The 21,447-nt window shown below is 43.8% G+C and overlaps 3 protein-coding genes across 8 annotated transcripts in view; 1 reads left to right on the top strand and 2 right to left on the bottom strand.

Moving 5' to 3' along the window:
• Nucleotides 1-1,511: 1,511 nt before the first annotated feature.
• rps19 (ribosomal protein S19) lies at nucleotides 1,512-7,396 on the bottom strand. Its single transcript, XM_084027523.1, has 6 exons — nucleotides 7,340-7,396; nucleotides 6,506-6,576; nucleotides 5,598-5,698; nucleotides 4,872-5,055; nucleotides 3,652-3,706; nucleotides 1,512-1,554 (listed from the first exon to the last, which is right to left on the bottom strand). The coding sequence occupies exons 2-6, from the start codon at nucleotides 6,574-6,576 to the stop codon at nucleotides 1,522-1,524; spliced, it is 444 nt and encodes a 147-aa protein (XP_083883649.1). The 5' UTR covers nucleotides 7,340-7,396; the 3' UTR covers nucleotides 1,512-1,521.
• A 1,212-nt stretch (nucleotides 7,397-8,608) lies between these two features.
• Nucleotides 8,609-12,025, top strand: LOC311024255 (adenosine receptor A1; the record flags this gene model as incomplete). Its single annotated transcript, XM_084026578.1, has 3 exons — nucleotides 8,609-8,689; nucleotides 9,971-10,340; nucleotides 11,185-12,025. Exons 2-3 carry the CDS (start codon nucleotides 9,973-9,975, stop codon nucleotides 12,023-12,025), a joined length of 1,209 nt encoding a protein of 402 aa, XP_083882704.1. The 5' UTR covers nucleotides 8,609-8,689; nucleotides 9,971-9,972.
• A 3,979-nt stretch (nucleotides 12,026-16,004) lies between these two features.
• cadm4 (cell adhesion molecule 4) overlaps nucleotides 16,005-21,447 on the bottom strand; it is a 216,598-nt gene continuing 211,155 nt past the window's right edge. For 2 of the 6 annotated variants that reach the window (XM_084027268.1, XM_084027266.1), the window contains 2 exons: nucleotides 18,211-18,339; nucleotides 16,944-17,134 (listed from right to left, as the gene is read on the bottom strand). In XM_084027268.1, coding sequence (XP_083883394.1) covers nucleotides 17,025-17,134; nucleotides 18,211-18,339 — 239 coding nt within the window. In that variant the 3' untranslated portion in view covers nucleotides 16,944-17,024. Of the gene's footprint in view, nucleotides 17,135-17,279; nucleotides 17,359-18,210; nucleotides 18,340-21,447 lie in introns of all 6 variants that reach the window. The other 4 variants (XM_084027265.1, XM_084027267.1, XM_084027264.1 and 1 more) reach the window with 4 other exon arrangements.

Below are 21,447 nucleotides of genomic sequence, written 5' to 3'. Positions count from 1 at the left end.
GTGCTTGTAGTTTTGTTGGCCCAGGGCTGAGGAACTACAAAAAGCTCCACTGGCTCAAACTGAAAATGAGAAAAACAGATTGATGTTTTAAAGTTGGTTGGCCCCGACTCTTTACATTTCTCCTGAAGCTTTTACAATAAAAACAATGTGAGCGGTGTTGTATCTTACGCATAACATTGGAGACAAAGTTATGGAAAACTGCCAACAGCGGAAATCAAGAAACCTTTATACAGCAAGCTCAAAATCAATCTTGTAAAATGTCAAACTTTTTTTTCTTTGTAAATACTGTATTATAATAACTAATTTTAGCTACTCCTAAGAAACAACACTTCTGCCATTAGATGAATAAGAGCTACTGCTTTGAGTCCATGAACAGATGCCTGAGAGGCAATCACCCCAAAGAGCATAGTCTTGACATTCTATAGGCTTTGGCACCCTCTGCAGGATTTCAGAAGCACCGCCAAATTAAATCAAAGTCTCACTGATTGAACTTTTTACACATGAGAACATGCAAGTTTATCTCCTAAGAAAAGCTTAAGACTTTCTATAAACTTGACATAACTTAGATTATTCTTCAGGCATACGTTTTCAGAAAAGATTTAAGTTTGAGCTATGAATGCTCACTATTAAGGCTTCTTTAATAATGACAAATTAAGAAGCAGTAAAGGCCTATCTACCTAAAAAACACACATCACCCTCATACCTTAAATGACGCCGTTTTATCCCAACAGCGAGGGTGCAAAACAGAAAATGTTACATTTGTTCAACGCTATTAACATTGCCAGATTGGCTTAGAAACGTGCGGTTCTAATCTCTAGGTGGCACTGTGGCCCTGAATTAAACCACTAAATCATGACATCATTCCTCGCCAGCTATTGAACAGTCAACCGTGCTGCTTATGGACATGTAATCATCTGCCTTTGTGAACTGAACAAATTTACTTGGTTGTCATGGTATCGTGGCTCAATCTGCTAACTGCATCGGGGGGATATTAATATGGAAGCTGTGTGTATGATGACGGTAGATAACATTGGCCACCGACCAGGGGGTGTATGCATTTTGTTCAGACTGAAAATGCTTCCTGCGAGCTGCTCTGATAAATTAAACTGCACCCTGTAGTGAGCTTGTGACGACTTTTAGGACATGATATGAATACATAATCAGTGCTCATTTAATGTAGGTTCAACAAAATTGCTTTGTTTGTGTGGCTAATAAACTATTGGAAACCAGAGGTTGATTTTGTGCAGTAGCTTGCTTTTCTCTACCGAGCTCAAGTCCAAATGTTCATATTTTTACAGAAACTAGCTGATCAGGTCGACCATCTCGACCTTTAAAATTTTCTCTCCCTTGTCAATAAATTTGGCATCAATGAACTTCAACAAGGCAATTTCTTAAAATCTGACAAGGTGAGCTTGGTACTTCAAAGATACTTAGCAGACCATCATCACAAAGCAGTTCATCATTGTTCACATACTTCCAAAAAAAAAAGCACACAATGTTTGACTTTCTTCAAAAAGAGATTTATTGAACAGTTTTCTTGTTTGCAGCTGCGACCTGTGAAGAAAAAAAAATAGAAAGAGGCATATTCATAAATTAGCCCAAGAGCAGAGGAGTTGTTGCATTGCCTTTCAAAATTTTATTATTTGCTGTGGAAAAAAAAGTATTTTAATGGTTTGTCGTGCTGCCATAGATGGTGCAAAGGTTCCCCACTATTAAAACTAATTTGATTCACCAACAATCAAATGAATCGTTCCATCTGCTTGATATTCTATTGGATTACTTGCACATTTCCTGTTCAAACAACATTGCAATAGGAAATGTACAATTTAAGATGCTATCAAAATGCAATTTCAGGGTGGCTTGAATGAACACGGTTTGGAGGAGAAACAGTTTTGTGCCCAAAAAACACCATGAATAGTCTACTGAGAACACATGGCATAACCTCACTTGCAAAGAGCAATCTCTTAAAAAGCTATCAGAAACTATAACACACGAGGGGGATTCGTGAGACGGCAGAACACAGCAACATGCTTTGTGCTGGTTTTGTGCAGCAGGTAGGCGGAGCTGCGCCTAGGTCTGCTCCTCTGCATACAGCTCATTAGCATGAGTAAACAAGAAGAAAATTTGTGCCATACGGCGGACTTGCCAAGCATGAAATTCCCTCCACATGTTTACCCCCTTTACCCTTGGATTATCACAACACTGCTGCCTCTCTGCTGATTTTTGACAAGACCCAATTGCGATTTGTTTTTACGTGACGGTGAACAAACAATGCCAATAGCGTGCCACACAAGACGCATAACTCGCTTGCCTGGCAGAGGAAAATGTGCCGAAGGACAAGAGCTTTAAAAAGCCTTGCATGCTTTAGTGACACTGGGGCCGTGTACTCCCACAACAGACAAGGTGTCACATCAAAGCAGAAAAAAGGATGGATTTCTGTGATCACACATGCTAACGGCACCACCCAGAGTGAGTCTGAACGTCACAAAAATCAAATATTGCCGAGGCAGGATCAGGCTGCGATGATATTCTTTCAAAAGCTTGGGAGTCTGATACTGGAGCATTTAAATTCTAGCAGTAGGTTAGACCAGGCTGTAGCATACATACTAAATCGATTCAGCACAATGTTTACCATTTAAAGCAGTGGGAAGTCATTCCCCTTTGTGTTTTTCATTATTGAGACAGTAGGAAACAAGTACAGGAACAGGTAAGGGTCTGGTGGAATTTCATTCTCAACCACCAGAGGAAAATGAGCTGCATTTAGGATACGGTCTGCAGCAACTGTCATAACATTATGGCCACAACACACAAAATTCCCTTCACACAGGGACCTAGATTAAGCTCTTACATATGCTGCATACGGCTAAGTGCGGCTCAATTTGACTTTGTACATGAGCCATAGAGTTGAACAGACGTTTGTATGTATTTTTTTTTTTACTGCTGGACCCCAGGAAGAATAGCTGGGTCTGTGCCCCAGCTAATGGGGATCCTAATAAACTAAACGGACAGAAAAGCAGGGCCACGGTGGTGGTAGCAGGGAAATGTTGAGGCACAGTGAAGATGTCACACGACAGTAAATGAGATTCATATTCTATCACCACAAGTACCATAAAGGTTGTGTGAAGTTGGTTCTGGATTTAAGGCAAGGTACAGATTAAGTGTGTAACCGACAACATTCGTGGGGATATGACTATTCATACAGATCAGTAAATGGATTTGTCCATTTCAGATGCAACAAACAGTGACATTGTCCTTTGTGCCATAAACATTTTTAAATGTCAGTTAAAACCTGTTTCTAAACCCCTTGCATTGTTTTCAGTTATCTTGAAATGTTTCAGTTTGTTAGGCGTGGCCGTTTGTGTACCACAGACAAAGAGTACATCACGTTAAAATGCTCAGACAATGTGTGGACAAAAGGCACATACTATACTTTTTGGGTAATAGAATAATTGCATAATTACTCATTTATATGTACTCAAAGTAATGATGCATCTGGGACATGCTTTATAACCCAAGTATCAACAATACTCCAGTAATCTGAAAAGTTAGGCCTCTGTATGGTTTTGCTAAAATATTATCAAGTATAAGTAATCAAAAAGCCAAGTTGCTCTTGTGTACATCAATATAGTTAAAGACGGGTTAGTTTCTCACCTGGCCAGCAATTCTATCCAAGTCTCTGGTTCCCTGGGCGGTAAGTCTACGACCACTGGGAGAAAGAACAGCAGAAATTAAAACAGGAGTACGACTCAACACAACAGAATACATTAACCTACACAAATTGTGCAAAAAGCAATGCAAAAATGGTTTATGCCTTCAATAACTACTTCACGCCACATTGACCACAGTATTGGTCAAAAAAGCCACATCCATACACGTTCATGAAAACTGAAACGGAGGCAATTGGAAATGGAATTTCACTTTCTTACCCACTTGAACTGAATAAAAACCAATTAGTCCTCTCATTACAGTGTGATCACATTTTTCTGCAGATCTGAGGAGCCAAATCCAAGCTTATGCATTGAGAGAGATCAGTTACCCAGCACCACATTTATGGGTCTCTATTACATCATGGTTCTGCATCGCAAAAACTAGTGGCCGTACGTGTAAGAAAGTATGTTAACTACTCCCTGTCCACCAAAGCAAAAAAACACTACAGCATGCACAGGCCAAGTAATACATGCTGTGAATTTGACTGTTGACAGCATGTTTAAAAAAAAAAACATATTCCCTGTCATCTTGTACAATGCTCTATTACTACAAAGAAATACATGGATATTGGGAATGCAGTCATGAACCGAGTGTAAAAGGGAAATTTAATATATGATAATAATGCTCAAGTTTCAGTGAAATAAAAGGCCCACTAATACCATCTCTGATTAAGAGGCCTGAATAATTCCCAAAACTCTACAATGTCATTTTTATACCCGTGTCTATCTGACGTAATTTCAGTTCGTTCGCTCTGTGTCTGGCAGATTTGTGTCCATTTTTATGGACGTACCCAGGATTACAGGTAAACTTAAAAACTAAATGGATGGAAACTGATGTCTGCGTTCTATCCTATTTTCCCCCGCAATGGATGAATGTAGCCAGACATTGGCTTGAAATAACTTGATCAGGGAACCTGCTACATTGACCATCACAATACAGAAGAGAGGTATTTCTATCAATTACAATCTAAAACTGGTAATTGTGCATTTCCTTCTCCACTTTCTCTGATCCACACAAAACCTCTTCACAGTAACTTTTCAACAATTGTGTGCAAACACTTCATTGCCACTGAAACAGGCCACTTTCCACAAATGAATAATTAACCATTTCTTGTTCTTAACTTATGAAGTTATCTAGTGGAAACAATGAAAAGAGATACTCACCCATTGGGATCCTTCTCAATCATCTTGAGCAGCTCAAGGGCCTGCAGCACCTTACGAGCCACGTTCTTGGATCCTACACTGTAATGGGCAGGGCACACGCCGTTTCTCTGGCGACTTCCATAGATCTTGGTCATGGAGCCAACTCCAGCACCTCCACGGAGGTACAGGTGGCGAACTGTGGATGCTGTGGGAGCAGGATGAGGCAGTTATGATGCAGCAATATGTGGCTTTGAAGGTTCCCTCTCAACACGACAAAATAAAGACACTTGGGTAAGTGGCCGTGTAGCCTCGGTAAGAAACCGAGATAGGAATGAATGAGTATTGTGGTTTAATATTTCATCAGCAAGGCATTGGAGGTCAGAGATAAGCAGTTAACTTTTACATCAGGCAGTGAGAGTTTAACCCTGCCTTCTATTACAACTTAAAATATAGCACTAGATGTAATCCTTTTTAGTCTTAACCGCTTAATAAATTGGCAGCAAATGACAAACGATATCATCATCTTTTTAAGCACCATTTAAAAAGGTCTAAATGCAAATTTCTTAATATGAGCCCTGGTCTCAATGGCAAGAGTCATTCAGGAGGCAGCATCTGCTTCCAACTTCAGCATGTGGTGGAATTGCATTGCTCTACTGTAAACGCATGTTGGGATATGTACAACTTGATAGTTCTAGTATCACAGAGACCAATGGTGAGTGGGATCAGAGTATAAATATTTGGACATACCTGCTCTGATGTAGAACCAGTTCTCGTCACTGGGAGCCAGCTCCTTGTGCTTACCCAGCTTTACAAGGTCCACCCAGTCAGGCACCTTCAGCTTTCCTGACCTGGAGGCAGACGAGAAGTGTCAGCATTATACTTGGCTACAACAGGGCTCCATATAATCACTTTCACAGCGTGTAGCATTAGTTTCTGTGATAGAACTAGCGCTGACCCATAAATTGTACGTATGTTTCATGGGGATACACGTGAAAATATCGCAAAATGTTGCCTGAAATGTGATTCATGAGAAAAATCCTTTTGCTTTGGGATTGTAACCTAAATCCTGCATTTAACAGCACATGGTCTACAAACCTTGCTACTTATTATCATGCTGGAGGTTGTACCTTCTCCGTGTCAGGTCTCTCCATATAAATACATACATAGTACAGGGCACATCTTAAATCATCTGCAACACGATCTAAAACAAAAGCAGTGTGTAGTTTAACTTGCCTGTGTGCCATGTATCTTACAATTCTTATAAACTTAGCTGCTGGCTGAGACAGAGCATTATTATATACACCTTTGTGACATTTAGATTCGTTTCCAGTGAGATATCAATTAGCTTACTGTGACTTTGCTGTTGTAAAAATTACTTTTGCTGCTGCACAATTAAAATGTAGCCCATTTGCATTTAAAATATTCAATTTTAATCCATTTCTGAATTCACAAACAATCAGGGCAACATGGACAGTGTATAATAAATATACAATTCAGTATTTGTTTATGGCATGTCATCATCACTGCTATATTGCATGCCATCACATGCTGTGCAGGTCAAAATCAAGGCTGCATGAATCCTGAAAGAATGAATTAACTTTACAGAGAAGTACACCACCCACTACTAAGACTGTGTAAAACAAAGCTGTACTCACTTCTTCAGGAAGGCCGACAGGGCACGGACAAACTCCTGCTGGTTGACGTCTTTCACCGTGACACCTGGCATCTGAATAAAAAGGAGACACCTCAACGTGACTACTGTTGCAATGAAAACACCGTTGGTAACTCAGGAGTACACCTCTTCTACGAGGATGCTGATCCCTGTGCAGTGGAAATAACGTGCTCCAGAAACCAACGTTACACAGCGAGCAGCTTAGCCATCATGTCGCTTCGTCAAACCCATGAATGACCCGTTTGCCTTTAACCACCGATGTGATGGGTAACACCGAGATGCCAAGTTAACAATTGAAAGCCGATGCATCCGTGGTGGAGCGATACATCCGCGGTGGAGCCTGGCTACACGCGTTCAACCGGCGTTAGCTTCGTTAGCAGCGGGGATGTAAGCGCTAATGAACTAGCCAACTTTCACGGACCCGTCCGGGGTTAAGTCCGTTTATCAGTAAACCCTAACCATTTCTAAACAATTCACAGTGATCACAATACCCTTCAAACGACGTCAACTTTGGCAATATGCATATCCACGTAACGTTTCGGCAATAAATTCAAAGATAAATCAGGACGCTAGGCACAGCTAGCAGGCCTCAACGAGGTAGCATGGGGGCAGCCATTACAAGCTCCGCTACACTACGAGCGCAACATTCAAGTAAAACCCTCCGATAACAAAGAAAGACGCTTAATAACCTCGCGTTTGGCTCCACCACTTTGTCAATGTTTACGTTATGTCCTACCTGACGACGTTTCGAGAGGAACTTATAGATATTTGAAGCAATTTAATGTAATGGAAGCGAGGGCAAATTCTAGCGCTTTACCTTGCTTAGGGACAGCGAAGGGAAGAGGGTGGAACGGGGTTTCCGACTGATGTTAAAACGGACAAATCTCGTTCCGTCACGCGAGACCTGGATCACATCCACCGACCACGTTGTAATTGTGCCAGAGAAACATGGCACATACCAAATATTTTAATCTCCCATATTCACTGAAATACATATTTTACTGAGTTATCACCTTTGATAGTCACATCTACTTTATAAATATGCGCAAACAAAATGAGATGCAAGTTATTAATTTTGAGATTAGCATATTATGCTATGAGGCACATGTGAAATGATACATTTATTGTAACAGTGTTTTCTTATTATGACTCTACATGTGTAGTCTGTATCGCCCTTGCCTGTCCTCCACCACAATTAACCAACAAACATACTGCAGCTGTATTTAACATTGCAGCAGGCAATGTGACTTTGTTCATCTCTTTTATTTTCATTGTGGTGGTAGCCTATGTTCTTTTAAACATGGGGCTCAGTTGGGCTCGGCATGCCCCTGCCTGGAGCTTGGCCCTTTTGACAGAACATGGGAGAATGATTTGTTGTATGATACACTTGGGTGATTTTTTGGAAATATGGCCACATTCTCGGGGGCCATAACTGTCAGCCCTGCAGTTCAACGGAGCTGATTTGCATTTAAAAACGAAAGTAAACAGTTTGAGCACACAAAAAACATAGTTTCCAACTGATTTTCAACAGAGTGGCTCCAGACTGCATGGGTTTCTTGGTTGCCAGCAAAGCTTTATTCTTTCTTGGTTTGCTGGAGAGAACAATGTATTATTTAACGATCTGTCTATAATCACAGGAATCATGTGGATAATGTAAGGTACATGCCCCAAGGTATATTCTTTATTAAGGGCATGGATTCCCTCTGTAGGTATCCAAGCAATAGAGTTCATACTGGTGTTATCTGCTTATTTTGTTTCATGTAATGATAAGGAGGAATAAAAGAACAAAATCTTTTTTGCTTCAATGACGAAGAATAAACCTTATTTCTGCAGTTGCGTGTTGGCCTATGCCCATGAGCCTTATTTACATATTTCCCTATACTTGGCAGCGGTGGTGTTGCCCTTTGCACATCTCCAATGGAAAGGGCAGCCATGCTCCAACATTGACACAATTGATATGTTTGCAGAGACAGGAGAGAGAGAGATAGAAGGCAGGTGGATAAGCGGAGGTTTATGAATCAGGTTTATACTCAGTCAGTGGGGGCAGACAGTTTAGAGTGAGGGAGTGAGCGATAGTGATCCTGGAGGGAAATAAAAAGGCAGCAAAGTCATACAGAGGATAGAGCTTTGTGTAAACTATCTGAGTCATCGCAGGGCTTCAACGCAGGTAACTGTACACTTTTATTCATGTTCTTATTAAGTCAACATCCAGGCACTGCTGACTTGAAAACGTTTAAAAGCCCTGACCACGCTGAAAGGGTCTGGCCCAATAGCTTGGAATGTTGTTTCAAAGAGCTTAATTGATTAATTAAGGCAATTCATTACACTGGGAGTCACCAATTTGAATTGAAAACTCACACTAGGTGGATTAAACTCTATTAATTACTTGAGTAAATCAATTTTGCTGAGGCCCTTCAAGTGGTGTGACTACTGTGTGAAGTGATTATTGAGTGGTATGAAGAGGTTATTTCAGCTGGGCACAATTATTACATAAAAGTGATGACTATAACAATAAACATTTTTGGAAAGGTCAGTTGCTCGGAATGGACAGGTTGCTCCGGAAAATCTGCTATTCCAATATCCACCCACCCAGTATTTTGGTTTGAAAATGCACTTCCATTAGCTGCCAATCATTTTCTGAAACAATTTGCTGGAAATGAACTCAGTCGGGGGAGAGTGTGTGCGCTTGTGTGATTGAGTATAAGCGTTCAAGTATTTACGTAAAAATGTCTGGGCCTATTTGTGTCTGGGAGAGTGGGTAGCGCTGCGATTGATGCACGGCGGGCCGGAGGGAGAAAAAGAAGAGACAAAACCAAGACCAGCAGAAGAGATAAAAGAAAGTGTTAGCAGTGTGTTGCCACCCCGGCTTGATGCTTGTTGCTCTGCGTGTTTGCATGGTGCTCACATCCTCGGTGGAGGAGTTCTGTCAAGTCTGGTCTGGCCTGACCTTTTCACTCTCCAGGCACGTTTACAGCTCTCCAATAACTATCAAAAATATCAAGTCTCCCCCTCGCCTGTCTCTCTGCCACTAGCATAAACTTGCATCGCATTCTCGACCCTCCTTCCACGTCTGTGCTTTCACCCTCCGTCCCTCTCTCGCTGAATGTTTTTTTTATTATTCAGACCCACACCCCCTATGCTTAACCTGAACACTTCCCCCCACCCTTTTGTCACCCTGTTCTCATTTGTATTCCATCTTTTTTCTTTGTCTTTCTGTAAGTTTGACCATTTCTTTGACAATGCAAGCAAACGCTGCAGAAGCCCTCTTTGCTGAAAGAGCCATGTGCAGAACACAGGGCAGGAGTGGCAACCAGAGTGGGAGTAATAGAGGCGGTATTTGCATAAGCATTGATACATTTCTCTAAAATATGTTTTGCTCTTTCACATCATTATCAGTAACGATGTTTTAAACTGTGCCCCTTTCTTTCTTTTTAAAAATCTCCCCCAGATATGGAAGTCATATGGCTATACTCCCTGTGCCAGTGCATCCTGTCTGTGTCTGTAATTGGGGTGAGCATCAGGTTGTGGATGGCGGTCAGTGGTGGTGGTACAGTGGCCGAGGTCCAGGAGGGGAGCCAGGGAGCCCGGGCCCGAGCCGGGAGCGTCTCCTGCTGTCTCCGGCTGTGCCTGGGCTGGGTGGGCGCCGTGGGTGGTGCGGTCGGCGTCCCCGTGGACGTGCTGCTCAACCTGCGAACCCCGCAGTGTCTGTACACGTGCATCACCTTGGTGTGCTGCCCCCTGCTGGTGAGGCAGTTTACCATGTTCCTGGTTATGATCCTCACGCTGGACGCCCACCTGCAGCATCATCTGGGAGACAGGTGAGTCCAGAACATTACTTTTTGTTCATGTAATTTATTTTATGAACAATTTTGATGTTTGTATTTCAGACCTTAATCTAAAATCTGTAAAACTTAAAACTGAACAGAAAGAATAAATAAAAAAAATGTCTTGATTGTTTTTCTTTTAGTGCTTCTTGCCTGGCTCCGTTGTGCTCCTCGTTTGTTGTTTTTTTATTCTTTCTCCATATAGTGTTGTTTTTATTACTTGTTGTTTTGTGCATGATTTGGAGCTAAATATCCACCTTTGCAGTTTGTGCTGATGTCTGCTGGGTTTTGTACATTGTATTAAATTTAATAAATAAATAATATTTGAATTAAAGTAATTTTTGAGTATACAATTATACAAATCAGTTAAAGTGAAAAGTGACTTTTAAATATTGAAAATTAAATTCCTCACATAAAATAAATATGCAATATAATAAAGCATCTCATAATGTACATGACAGTGATTATTTTAATACTTGATTGTATGCATGTGGGTGAGGGTGAATATGTGGGTGGCAAGACTCAATACTTTAAAATATGCTTTCGGCAATAAAGGAAGAAGATAAATACGAGGGCAAAAAAACAGAAGCAGCAACATGTCAAGATGCACGCTGTTAGGTTATATAGGTTGTTCTGTGCGTTCTTGGCATGGTAAATATCAGTCCACGCTGGAGCTCTTTGAAGTACAAATCCAGCCTTTCGGTGGATGAGAGCCAGTATTGTTCCTCTTTAGTGGCCTTCAATTGCTTTGCACCGACAGTTGACTGACAAAAGCAACTCATTTTCATTTCGGCATTGAGGCATTCTGAAAAACAGCTTCTGTTTTTGCGAACGCCAGGTACTCTTCGGTGATGACCCGCCAACGAGCGCTCTGCGTGGTCCTGCTGTGCTGGGTGGGCTCCGTTCTGTCCTCCTTCGCCCAGTTCATCGGCTCGGACCTCCTCGATGCCTGGAGGAAGGGCGGGATCGATCCAGGCACCGCCGGCCTTGGGCTGGATGGCAACTCGACGACCTCTTTGCCCCACCTTACGCCTTCCCCGCCCCCCAAGCACCACCACGACCGCAAGGTCATCGGGAAGTACCTCCCGTACGGAGGCTTCCTGTCCAAGTTCTACGTGGAAGACATGCACAACTTCACCTACGCCGAGATCCACAGCAGCCACTGGGGGGTGTGCGCCCCCGACACCATCCTCAGTCCCCAGTTCCTCGTCTATGTCCACGGGGTGACCGTGTTCATGCTCCCCTTGCTTTGCCTGCTGGTCATCTACCTGGACCTGCTCTGCATCAAGCCCAGGAAGACCCCCCTGAGCCACGCAGACCCCCCTAAACACGACTCCTGCCGGGTCCGTTCCCTCGCATTGTCCATCTCTCTTCTAGTCCTGCTGTGCCTGCCGCTCCACATTATCCACGCCCTCTTGCTTTTCACCCCCAACACCAATCTCCCCGCCTGGGCTCACGCAGTTGCCATGTTCCTCTTCCAGCTGTACAGCCTCGTGCCCCAGATCCTCTTCACCCCTCCTAAGAAACAGGCGGAGGTGGAACGGACATCTTTTCCTCTCTCCCACCTTCCACCTCCAGCAGCCGCTTCCAGAGGGAAGTCTGTCCATTTGGTGTTGCGCGAGGCGGTGCAGGCGGCTCCGTGGTCCTCCCTCAAAGCCAAAGTGTGCCCAGAGGTCTGAATTCTGAAGAAATGTCGTTTCCTACATCATCATCTTCAAGCAGTGAAATTATAACGTATAATCAAACTTCCATGTTTTTGAAATGAATGAGAAAAAAAACAGTGTTTGAAATAAATAGCTTGTTGACTAAAGAAGACTAATTACAGGCCTAGCCCATTCCTGTTTGTTGTTGCCTAATCAGCTACCTTGTGCACAGACGTCATGAATAACTCGCAAATGAAAAGGCCAGTTAATTATCAGGTCCCACACCAAATGTCAGGGAGAAAATGATGTCTCCAGATGACGACTGTAGCCCGATCACAGATGTCTGTTTGCTTTTGACTGCCGATCCTGCGGGTCTTATTCAAAGCCTGTTTCTAGTCTCTCGCTAAGCCAAACCACCAGCAATGTAGATGTATGAGTGACGGCATTTAATTAAACATTTGGTTTAAAACGTGGTCCGGAGAGGACACGGCGTCGTGGAGAAAACATCATTAACCTGGTTATGACATAATCTCTGTGGCTGTTTTGATTAAACTTGTAAATGCAATGTAATGCTCTCATGTAATAAAAAAGGCGGGGGGGTGCTCACTCTAATTGGATTGTTCATCTTGAGTCACGTTATTGTAAAAAATCTCACTGACATGACATTTCTTTTCTTTTTCCCGTTTCTTTTCCCAGAGCAGCTCTTTCCTTTCAGGGTTTCGGATCTGTTGTTGTCGCAATTTTGTGTTTTGTGTTGTATTTCTGTTGATTATTTTTCCAACATATTTCTAAGATCTTTGCAATTTATCCTCACACTTGTTCTCTGCTTTTCATTTCTATTTTTTATGTATGAATACAGAGTACAGTATGTCTTCCATCACAACATAAAAAAGAATCCATGACTGGAACACATTATTGATAGAGGAACCCATTCGATTGTTCCGTGTGCCTGAAAGCTCTTTGCTTCCTGATGGCGGTCGGCCTCAGGCACCTCAATCAATGCCTCACGCTACGCCGCCGCTCTCCTCGCACCTCCTCACCTCGCTAGGGTCAAAATGCCAAGACCGGTGAACATAAGCACGTCGGTTTTAATAAAACCGCGTCTCATCCAGCAGAAACATAAAGCCTTTGTGTTGGGATGGACTGTGATATACTCGTAAGGACATGAGATACGACATCATAAATGGGCCGTAAACGTGGAATTATCTTGACGTGAACTCGTTCCGGATGTTAATCGTTGAAACAAGCGTCGGGGAGCCAAACCATGTCAGTTATTCATAGCAGAGCATTCATCGTGTGTCATTACTGGCCAGATTATGTGGTATTCCCTGCATGTCACAAACTGGGAGTGTTATCTGGCTCGCCTCAATCTCCTTTTTTACTCGTCTATTGATCGGATAATCGCCCTCCGTGTTCACAGTGGTGGTCTGATTATCGTTAGGGTCCAGCAGCTGAATGGTATCTTTGTTATGGTTGGATAATGGCCGCTTTCCCAGGATGCACCAGAGCAAGCAGTGACAGCATTAGCAAAAGCCTACAGTAAGTGCTGTGCATATGAATGTGGCAAACATATTTTCTTTTACAGAGAACGTACAAAAATATAGTGCTTGAACTAGATAGTTGACTTGTTTCCCAACAGAACCAGACTGAGTGCTGTGAATCCAACAAGAAACATTTTTATTTATGATTTGACATTTTTCATATGCCACGTCCTGTGATGTCTGTGCCATGAATGGAGGGGGGTGGTGAGACTGTGGATGTACCATGCACCATGGTTTTGTTCCTTTTTGTCTTGAAATCTGAAAATGCCTGAATTACAAAAAAACCCCCAAAAAACCACATGAAACCTCTGAAGGACACACACTTCTGTTTCAGAGACATTTAAAGGGACAATATTCTCAGTTTTATGACTCATCGACCTCGGCTGCTCTGTTAGCGGGGAGCTACCTGCGCTACCTTTGTGCCAGCTCGGTGTCATAAACTGAAGATATGTCTGGTTGTCAATTTGTGTGTGTGTGTGTGTGTGTGTGAATTGTTTTGTTGGCCGGAGTGTCACCTCACGCTGGTAGCGCCTGGCGAGTCCATTACTTTGATTGCCGTTTGACAATCTGTCTTTATGACAGGCGACCGTGGAGCCTCGCCATCGACGGGGAGAGAAACACATCGATCTATCATCCCGCCGACCTACGGGCGGCTTTCAAATCTAGACCCCTAAACGCACAGATGGACACATTGAGTGCTCCTCGACAGAATCGGGTATTGATTGCGCGGAAGTTAATGGCAGAGTCATATTTTGGCTGCTTGCATCCGACTCAACCCTCCCCGTCACCCTTTTCTTCTATCTGTTCTTTTGATTCATTAGCAGGCGCCACAGACCCCCCTCCCCCATGTTTTGTTTATTCTATTCATTCTGAATGAGCTGACAGATACAACCCGCTCCATCGCCTTCATCTTTATCTTCCCACCTAGAACTGCACTATTCCCCATTGATCTCATCACACGCTCCCCGTTCTCCTGTTCCCTTTTTTCCTGCACCTGCTAATTACACAGTAAACACGCCCAAGAAACAAGTCTGATCCCGGAGGGTATTTTTGAATTCTTTTTTATTTTGTCGTGCTTTGTATCTTTCCCCTATAAAGAATAGTTAGCTATATATCAACAGTGACACATGGACTCTAAAATAAACAAGAGTGAAAGACAGGAGAAGAGACGACTAGGCACAGGAGACGAAGAGAAAGAGAGAGAAAGACTGGGAAAGAGAGGAAAGGTAAAAGTGAAAAAAGACAGCAATTTTCTCTACAGTGGAACCAAAAACAAACCATGGGAAGTGTACATTTCTTTTACATTTACAATTATAATAATAACAACGCCAATAATAATAACATTAACAACAATCATAATAGTTCAAATAATAATTAATAAAAAAATCAATAAGACCTCTGGTTTCTCATAAAGACATATGATATTTTTTTATTCTTTTCTTTATTTTTCTTTAAAGATCACTGGACAGTAGTTTTGTTCTGCTTTGCACCTCTATAGGCTAATATTCTGTGTTAGTATAGTTGCTTCATAATGCGATAGTAAATGTTTTTTTTTCTCTTAAAAGTTTCATTTAATTTACGTTGCTGTTCTTTTTTTGTACAAATAAGGAATTCAGAGATATGTATACTTGTTCTGTCGACATGGTAACGGTACGGATGAGTGTGTTTCTGTATGTGTGGCAGCGTTCCGAAAAAATATCCACCCATTTTTATTTTCTCATTCATTCACTCCCCTTGCCCTCCTTATTAAGACTTATAAACCTTTTTATCCTCCTAATGGCATTCTAAAATAATTAAGCTCTTCTTTAATGCCTTAGCAAGTCATATTCCTTTCTTCCTTGTAAGGAACGCAGCCCAACACTAATCCTTTCATTAATAGGAGCCAACAAAGGAGGAGCGATAGAGAGAGAGGGGGAGAAAGAGAGAGATATAAGGGAGAGGGGATGGTAACAGGTGACTGGAGGGGGGGGGGGGGGGGGGGAGATATAAGGGAGAGGGGAGAGAGGATGGTAACAGGTGACTGGAGGGGGGGGGGAGATATAAGGGAGAGGGGAGAGAGGATGGTAACAGGTGACTGGAGGGGGGGGGGGAGATATAAGGGAGAGGGGAGAGAGGATGGTAACAGGTGACTGGAGGGGGGGGGGGGGAGATATAAGGGGAAGGGGAGAGAGGATGGTAACAGGTGACTGGAGGGGGGGGGGGGGGGAGATATAAGGGGAAGGGGAGAGAGGATGGTAACAGGTGACTGGAGGGGGGGGGGGGGAGAGATATAAGGGAAAGGGGAGAGAGGATGGTAACAGGTGACTGGAGGGGGGGGGGGAGATATAAGGGGAAGGGGAGAGAGGATGGTAACAGGTGACTGGAGGGGGGGGGGGGGGGGGAGATATAAGGGAAAGGGGAGAGAGGATGGTAACAGGTGACTGGAGGGGGGGGGGAGATATAAGGGGAAGGGGAGAGAGGATGGTAACAGGTGACTGGAGGGGGGGGGGGGGGGGAGATATAAGGGAAAGGGGAGAGAGGATGGTAACAGGTGACTGGAGGGGGGGGGGGGGGGGAGAGATATAAGGGAAAGGGGAGAGAGGATGGTAACAGGTGACTGGAGAGGAAGGAGGAGTTAATTAAAGGAACCATTTCCTTCGCGTCGAGAGGAAATAAAATCCTTAAAAAGATGATTTGGTGTCACAAATCCCCGGCGGGCTGCCCAGCAGGGATATCACAACAAGACAGTTAGCTTGTTCATGAAGTCGGGATACTTCCCCGGCACTCTAGTGCTCAGGAATAATATATGAGTCTGTGGTGAAGCTTTGGCAAGTTTTAAAAAATTTCAATTTTCGAGTGTCTGGCGCTCAATAGCTCCACCCCCCCCCCCCCCCTCCTCTCCTTTCATACGCTGCTCCCGCCGTCTCCAGCCGTTATAGATGGAGCTTTGTGAAAAAGATGATTTTCTCCAGGCAGGGAATTATAGCCGTCATCTGCCCCTAATTCCCTTTCCACTTTTGTCGGCTTGCACGGGGCAAAGCGCCTGTTTCCTTTTGTGCTCCCTGCTTCTCTGTCTCTCTCTCTCTCTCTCTCTGTCTCTCGATCAAAATAATTATGGCATCATTTTGTTACCGTCTACATTCAAACTCCGCCCCTCTCCCCAGTTCTCCGACTTACAGTATATATGGCACAGTCGTAAATGGCTGGTGGGTCTATAGGCTCTCTTTTTCTCGGTCTCTCTGTGTGTGCGTGTGTGTGTGTGTCTGTGTGTGTGTGTGTGTGTGTGTGTGTGTGTGTGTGTGTGTGTGTGTGTGTGTGTGAGGATGGAGCGGGATGGATTGGCTGTGTGCAGTATCTGTATACAGTCGTTTTCAGAAGGCCGCCTGTTATGGCGCTTTGTATAGAAGTGTGTGTGTGTGTGTGTGTATACTGTATATAAGGTGGGGAAGTGGGGGGAGGGGGTAAGGGGGAGGGGGGATGAGGTCAGAAGAGAGGGGATAGGTAAGGGGGAGGGGCTACAGTAGGTACTCCTTCTTGCCCTGGCTGGCATCGTTCCCGTTGAGGAACGCTTCCTGCACCTCGCCGTGTTCGTCCAATCCGCTGGCCTCGTGGGTGAGATAGGAACCTGAATGAAGAGAGACAGACAGACAGAGAGAGAGACCAAGAGGGAGATTGGAGGGGGAAGTTAGTTGGCAAAGCGTCAAAAAAATCATTGCACCGCCATGCAGCGTTATCAAACCAACCGCCGCTAATATTATTGAGTTCCATACCGTTGACTGATTAATTCATTAGTTCGCTGATTGTTAGGTCAATACCAAGCAAGAATAGGCTCTCGTGTACGGTACGAGCCTACCGGCGGAAATGAAGGGTGGGGGAATGGATGTGTGAATAGAAGAGGAAGGGGGGGAGATAATAGAGAAGACAGGGAGGGAGGAAGAGAAAGGGTGGAGGGAAGGTTAGTGGCAAAAGAGAACAATGGCACGTTTATGTCACTCACCAAAGCCATCAAACCCACTTTCACCTCCCTCCGGTTCCCGTATGATAAATGATTCGGCACAGTGCGGGTTACGCAGGGAGCAAGTACCGCTCAAGAATTCTGCCTGCTGGAGTGTCCCTTCACACTGGGGGGGGGGGGGGTGTTGACTGGCATGCTGCCATTCGACGGGCGGACTCGGAGAGAAAAGCTCTAATGGCTCCCGTCTCAACATGGTTCGGTTGTAATGGTCCTGTCTCCGTGGCGATTGGCGGTCAAGCCATACTGGATGTTTGACTGACGCCTCGTCTGACCAAAAGGTAAGTAATAGGCGGTCGCTGCCTGCTAACGCTGTTCTCAGATCATTTTCTTGGCAGCCAACGAGGGGGGGGGGGGGGGCACTTTAAGAGATAGGGAATGCAGGGAGGCTGCTTTTAATAGATGAGCCCTGATACACTAACATATCATCGTAAAACATGGGGCCACACCTACATTTCCCACCCCACCCCTATCTCTTCTGCTATCCTGGGCCAAGGTCGTCCATCACGGCCAGCGCCCGCCTCCAGAGGAGCATCCACCCCGTCTGCTTCGCACTGACAATTTGACACCTCGGTTTAAAAGATTCAAAGAATCTGAGTGCAACTGGCCTGCGATGATTTCTTTTTCTCGCAGCATGTTACGCCAGAAAGTGGCGAGTTGAGAAAACTTTGTGTGTGTGTGTGTGTTACCTTTCTGTCGAACGGAGCACCAGATGGTGACAATGAGGACACAGATGACGGTGAAAACCAGCAGGGCCAGAACGCCACCTATCACCGCGTATGGTACTGCACTGTGGGTCTCTACAACTGCACCGGGATCTGCCACGGAGACAAAAAGGAGACAAATAGCATGTGTGGGTGGAGTATATGAAGGAGAATATGGAGATAAAAGGACAGAGAAGTGCAGTCAAAGAAATGGAGAGAAAGAGAGCGATGGATCAAAAAAGAGATACAAAAGTGAGAGAAAGAAAGCACATTAAATCTGCAGCGTGGGAGAGTACAGGGACGAAGACGGGGAGAAAAACACAAGTCAATATCTTCCACCCAACTTGCATTATCACCTTTCATCACCCCTCCGCTGCACTGAATGGCAGACAGTCAGAAAAAAAGGTGCAGAAACGAGGAGAGCGAATGAAAAAATAACCTCTAAGAAAAAGCCCCACTCCAGCCGAGCACCTGTCAAGACCACAATGCATTGTGAATGAGGGGAAACTTTGAGTGCGAGCCGCGGCGGCCCTGGGAAATGAAAGCAGAAAAACTTCAACACGAGATGAGTGAGATGATAAAAGGGTCAAGCTAAACATTTCGGAGCAGTGGGAAGGAATTATTATTCACGTGGAGCTCAGCTTTTACCGACTACCACAAAAGTAAAAACAGGAAGTGGAAGGTTACGGTTGCAATTAGTCGGTAAAGCAATTAGTCAGACAGAAAAGTGAAACGACGACAATTTTAACATTGATTCATTGTTGAAGCCATTTATCAAGCAAAAACAAATGGCTAAATAGTCACTGGTTCCAGCTCATCAAATTAGGATTTACGTCTGTTTCTTTCTTAGTTGTCTCTTTAAATCTGAATAATTTGAGTGTCGAGACTGTTGCTCAGACAAAAACAACCAATCTGAGACACCGCCTGCGAGCTCCGGGAAAATTAGTTTGAAAAGATGGATCGTAAAGCAAATGTATGTATCTGTGTCTGACACCAAAAACAGGTGAGTGACGGAGTGCCGGGATGCAGAAATAGTTGCGTTCAGGTAATCCGTGTTGCAAAAATCACAGCTCTTTGATTCTGTAGCTGAATTGCTGACAGCACGTTTTTTTTTTTTTTATCTCTGTTTTGATTGGGCTAAGGGGGCGCAGTGACAACGAGTTATTGATGCAGCTCTTGGACCTTGACAGAGTGCAATTAAAACATCAATCACTAATACAGTGCTAACACGTAGACCGGGAGAGGAGGAAAAGAGCGAAGGAAGGGAAGAGGTGAAGGAAAAGGAGGAGGACAGGGATCGACAGTGCATTCTGTGAGTGCATCATATGTGTATGATCGAGCTGTGTGTGAGTGTGTGCGTGTGTGTGTGTGTGTGTGTGTGTGTGTGGGACATTGGTGCAGCTGCAGGACATGATGTGATTCCACAGCGATAGGCTGTAACAGCAATATTTCACAGGAGGGGAATGAAAAAAGGAAATGAACGACAGCGAGGTGGGCCGTTTTCTCTCCGAGGAGCTCCTCAGACGCTACATCAACATCCATAAATGTTCAGCGAGCGGTTCAAGCCGCTTCTCATCCTATGAGTCGTTATGACACCTCCAGGCACACGCCCAGCAGGTGAAGCACCTCCACCTGCCGCACACGGCGACAACAGGGAACGGGAAGACCAAGAGGGACGCCGCCGCTCGCCGTAGCTTTATCTCTCCTCATGGAGACGTGAGGTGTGAAGGGAAGAGGAGAAGAGATGACGGCGAGCTGGCGTTTGTGTGTATGAGTTCGGTATTTTATTTATTTTTTTGCTTGTTTAGATTTTTTAGAATGAATTGTTTTAGAATGTATATTTTTAGAATTCATTTTTTTATCATTTTCTTTTAGAATTTATTTTTTAGAATTTAATTTTTTTAGAATAATTGTGTTACTTTAGATTCGATAAGATTCGATTCAACTTTATTGTCACTAGCAGAGAACAGGTACAGAACCAACGAAATGCAGTTGACGTCTAACCAGAAGTGCAAAAGAAGTATCTTTTAAGCATTTAAAAACATTTTAGATTCCAAAGTGCTTTTTGAGGAAGTTTCTGTGCAGTTAAGTAGGCCAAAGAGATGTATTATGCACAACAGTGTAAGGTTATAAATAAATAAATACAGGTTAGTCAGCAGTTTAGGGGGATTATATACAAAGAGTATAAATAGACCATTTTATATAAATACTATGTATGTACACATGTAGTATATCTATGTATATATTGTACAAATCTTGGTCAGCAAAGCAGTAAATGTGAACAGGTGAACATTGCAGAAAGTGAGATGCAACAGGTAAGCAGGTAACCATTTAAAAGTCCAGTGCTAGAGGGGGGGTGGGAGGTTATTCAACAGTGTAACAGCCTCTGGAAAAAGGCTGTACTTGAGCCTGCTGGTGCGGGAGCGTAGGCTCCTGCATGGCTTTCCAGATGGGAGAAGGCTGAAAAGTCCATGGTTAGGGTGGGTGTCATCCTTGACAATGGATTTGGCTTCGTTTAAGCAGCGGTCAAGGTATGTGTTATGAATGGAGGGGAGTAAACAGCCAATAGTTCACCACTCTTTGTAGTGCCTTACGGTCGGCAACGTTGCAGTTACCGTACCAAACAGAGATGCAATTTGTAAGAATGCTCTCAGTGATACAGCCAGTCCAATGCTGTTTAATGTTTTATGGAAAGCACTTTGAATTACTTTGTTGTTGGAAGGTGCTATACAAATAAAATGGCCTTGTAGCTAGAAAGAGAGGAGTTACGGTGAAAGGGTGGAATTTTACCCACATGGAAGCCGCTTGATGCCAACGTACGGGGAAAGGTCACGGAGGTCAAAATGTGTGATTAATTAGTAAAAGTCTGACATGAGTGCACGTTTGTGTGTGATTATACAACTCATTCAGACACAATACTGGCTCAAATAGCCGGATGTGTTACTTGGTATATTTGGTTTTTACAAAGTTTGAACTGCTCCAGTTAAGACCGATGTTGCTCTCCACGTAAAATAATAATCCCTGCCTCCTTCTTCCACAGCGAGGCTTTACTGCTGCAGGCTTCTGCTTTTCTCAGGCCAGAAATTTAGCTCAGCGTTAGCGCTTGGCCGTAGCAGCAGAGCGCTAACGTGCAGATCTACAGAACATAATGTTGGCAGGTCAAACCGAGCCTCGAGCTGATTTTCTTCAGCTCCACAATCACCATTGTCTGGTTGTTTTTTT

Source organism: Eutrigla gurnardus (genome assembly GCF_963514095.1).
Source record: "Eutrigla gurnardus genome assembly, chromosome: 14".
NCBI classification, from domain to species: Eukaryota; Metazoa; Chordata; class Actinopteri; order Perciformes; family Triglidae; genus Eutrigla; species Eutrigla gurnardus.
Note: the sequence above shows the minus strand (reverse complement) of the source record. Positions and strands in the feature narration are given on the sequence as shown.

Coding starts and splice junctions, on each gene's coding strand:
- rps19 (XM_084027523.1), bottom strand. CDS start 6,576: ATGCCAGGTGTCACGGTGAAAGACGTCAACCAGCAGGAGTTTGTCCGT. Junction 3,707..4,871: donor ATTGAGAAGGATCCCAATGG/GTGAGTATCTCT, acceptor TCTTTCTCCCAG/TGGTCGTAGACTTACCGCCC. Junction 1,555..3,651: donor TGGATAGAATTGCTGGCCAG/GTGAGAAACTAA, acceptor TTTTCTTCACAG/GTCGCAGCTGCAAACAAGAA.